The sequence below is a fragment of the Macrotis lagotis genome, chromosome 5 (genome assembly GCF_037893015.1).
Source record: "Macrotis lagotis isolate mMagLag1 chromosome 5, bilby.v1.9.chrom.fasta, whole genome shotgun sequence".
NCBI lineage: Eukaryota > Metazoa > Chordata > Mammalia > Peramelemorphia > Peramelidae > Macrotis > Macrotis lagotis.
The window spans coordinates 1,955,881-1,958,978 of NC_133662.1; the positions used below are offsets into that span (position 1 = coordinate 1,955,881).

Here is a 3,098-nt window from a genome sequence, read left to right on the forward strand (position 1 = left end):
GATTTTTTATACATTACTAAAATATTCTTGTTTAAGAGTAAACATAATACCCCTCCCCTCAAAAAATATAGACCCTCATGAGCAATAAAGTAAAGAAGAAAAAGTTAAAATTAAAATTAAAATTAAAATAAAAAATAATAATAGGGGCAGCTAAGTGGCACAGTGGATGGAGCACTGGCCCTGGAATCAGGAGCACCCAAGCCCAAATCCTGCCCCAGATACCCAACAATCACCCAGCTGTGTGACCCTGGGCAAGCCACCCCAACCCCACTGCCCTGCAAAAACAAAATAAAAGCAAAACAAAATAAAATAATAATAGTAATAATAATAATAATAATAATAATAATAATAATAATAGTGGCCAGATGGCGCAGTAGACAGAGCACCGGCCCTGGAGCCAGGAGCACCCAGGTCCAAATCTGGCCTCAGACACCCAACAATCACCCAGCTGTGCAAACCCCGGGCAAGCCACCCAACCCCATCCACCCCACAACCCCCTCAAAATACTACTACTACTACTACTACTACTACTACTACTACTACTAATAATAATAATAATAATAATAAATGTGCTTCAGTCTGTGTTCCAACACCACCAGTTCTGTCACTGGTGGATCACATTCTTTAGGATAAGTCCATCACAAAAGCTACTTCCATAATTTTCCACTGTTTCCATTGCTGATCACAACTCCCTCCATTCATATTTCCCTACTACCACATACTACATTTTCTCTCTCCTTTCATTCTGTCCCTCTTCTTAAAAGTGATATAGGGTAGCTCAGTGGTGCAGCAGACTGATCACTGGCCCTGGGGTCAAGAGGCCCGAGCCCACATACCACCCCCTAAGGCCCAGCAACCACCCAGTCCTGTGGTCCCAGACAGGTTATCCAATCCCAGTCCCTTGCAAGAAGTAAAAAAGAAAATGTCTTATATCTGATCACTCTTCCCCATGATCCACCCTCTCCTCCATCACTCACATCCCCCCCATCCCCCTGTACCCCTTCTTTCCTTCTTATTCTAGATGTCTATACCCCATTGAGTATATATGCTGTTTCCTCTCTGAGCCACCTCTGATGAGAGAGAAGATTCCCTCATTTCCCCTCATCTTCCCTCCTTCCATATCATTGAAATAGCTCATTCCAATAATAAAAAAAATCTTATTATATGAAATATCTTAGCCTATTCCACCTCTCCTTTCTCTTTTTCCCATTACATTTCTCTTTTAGCCATTGACTCCATTTTTATAATATATCTTCAAATTCAGCTCTCTCCTGTGCTTCATCTATGAAAGCTACTTCTACCTGCTCTATTAAATGAGAAGTTTCTTATGAGTATTATCAGTATCATTTTTCTATGCCAGATTACATGTAGCTCACCATCCTTAAGTCCCTCATATTTTCCCCTTCTCCTCCACTCTCTATGCTTCACCTGAGTCCTGTATTTGAAGATCATACTTTCTGTTCAGCTCTGGCTATTTTATTTTATTTTATTATTTTATTTTATTTTTTCAGGTTTTGGCAAGGCAAATGGGGTTAAGTGGCTTTCCCAAGACCACACAGCTAGGTAATTATTGTATCTGAGAGTGGTGTCTGAGACCGGATTTGAACCCAGGTAGTCCTGACTCCAAGGCCAGTGCTTTATCCACTATGCCACCTAGCTGCCCCTGAAATTCTCCTGGTTCTTTTTCCCTGTAAGAGGATGTTCAGTTTTGCTGGGTAGTTGATTTTCGATTGCATTCCGACCTCTTTTGTCTTCCAGAATATTATATTCCAAGTCCTATGAACCTTTAATGTAGTTGCTGCTTAGTCCTATGTGATCCTAACTGCAGCTCCATGATATTTGAATTGTGTCCTTCTGGATGCTTGTAATATTTTCTCTTTGACTTGGAAGTTCTGAAACTTGACTACAATATTCCTGGGGGTAGTTTTTTTTGGCTCTCTTTCTCGGGGAGAATGGTGGATTCTCTCAATTTCTATTTTGCCCTCTGCTTCTAGGATATCTGGGCAATAAGGCTCTTTTCCTGATCATGACTTTCAGGTAGCCCAATAATTTTTAAATTATCTTTCTGAATCTGTTTTCCAGATCAGTTGTCTTTTCAATGAGATGTTTCACATTTTCTAAAATGTGCTTTCACATTTCCTTCTAATTTTTCATTCTTTTGGTTTTAAAGTATTGTGTCCTGACTTCTCATAAAATCAGTAGCTTCCTTCAGCTCCGTTCTAGATCTGAAGAATTTGTTTTCCTCAGAGAGCTTTCTTATCTCTTTTTCCATCTGGCCAATTCTGCTTTTTTTTAGGGGGTTCCCAAGTTTATTGGAAAAGCAAAAGTAAATATTAAACAACTCCTCTTGGTGTTTTGAAGTTCATAACAACCATGGGCTGGGTAACTTGCAGGTTAGACAAACTGCCGAAGTCCAGGAGTTTCAACATTTCTTTGGTATCAGGGTCCACTTCAATTATCTCCTGATCCAAAGCAGAGACCTCAGGCACATAGTTATCTCTACTTTCTCTTTCTTCTTCCTGCAATTTGATAGATATACCTCTCATAGGGCCTGTCTGGATCTGCTTCATCAGATGAGTAACATATCTTGCCATCTTGTTGCGGAGTTTCTTGCTGGGGATGATGGCGATCTCCTTGCACACACACTTGTTGGTGTGGAAGGTGTTGCCCAGGCGGGTGTAGTACTTCTTCATGATGACTTGTGCCACCTTCTTCATGGTCTTGGTGCGCACACGACCCATGTTGGCTCCGTGTGGGGAAGAACCTCAATAACTTTTTGAACTGTTTTATCCATTTGGCCTAAGCTGGTTTTTAACATGCTATTTTCTTCAGCATTTTTTTGGATCTCCTTGACTAAGCTGCTGACTTCTTTTTCATGTTTTCTCTGCATCTCTCTCATTTCTTTTCCCAATTTTTCTGCTATCTCCCTCACTTGATTTTCAAAATCTTTTTTGAGCTCTGTCATAGCCTGAACTCAATTTCCATTTTTCTTGCAGTTTTTAATTCTAATTTATTTTTTATTCTCATTTTGTACAAATGTTTTTTTACATTAATAAAATATTACTATTTACAAGTAAACAAAATACCCCTCCCCCATG

At 39.8% G+C, this 3,098-nt stretch overlaps 1 protein-coding gene across 1 annotated transcript; it reads right to left on the bottom strand.

Annotated features, from left to right (window-relative positions):
• Positions 1 to 2,318: 2,318 nt before the first annotated feature.
• Positions 2,319 to 2,774, bottom strand: LOC141489583 (small ribosomal subunit protein eS17-like). Its single transcript, XM_074190137.1, has one exon. The coding sequence runs from the start codon at positions 2,739 to 2,741 to the stop codon at positions 2,334 to 2,336; it is 408 nt and encodes a 135-aa protein (XP_074046238.1). The 5' UTR covers positions 2,742 to 2,774; the 3' UTR covers positions 2,319 to 2,333.
• Between the last annotated feature and the right edge of the window lie 324 nt (positions 2,775 to 3,098).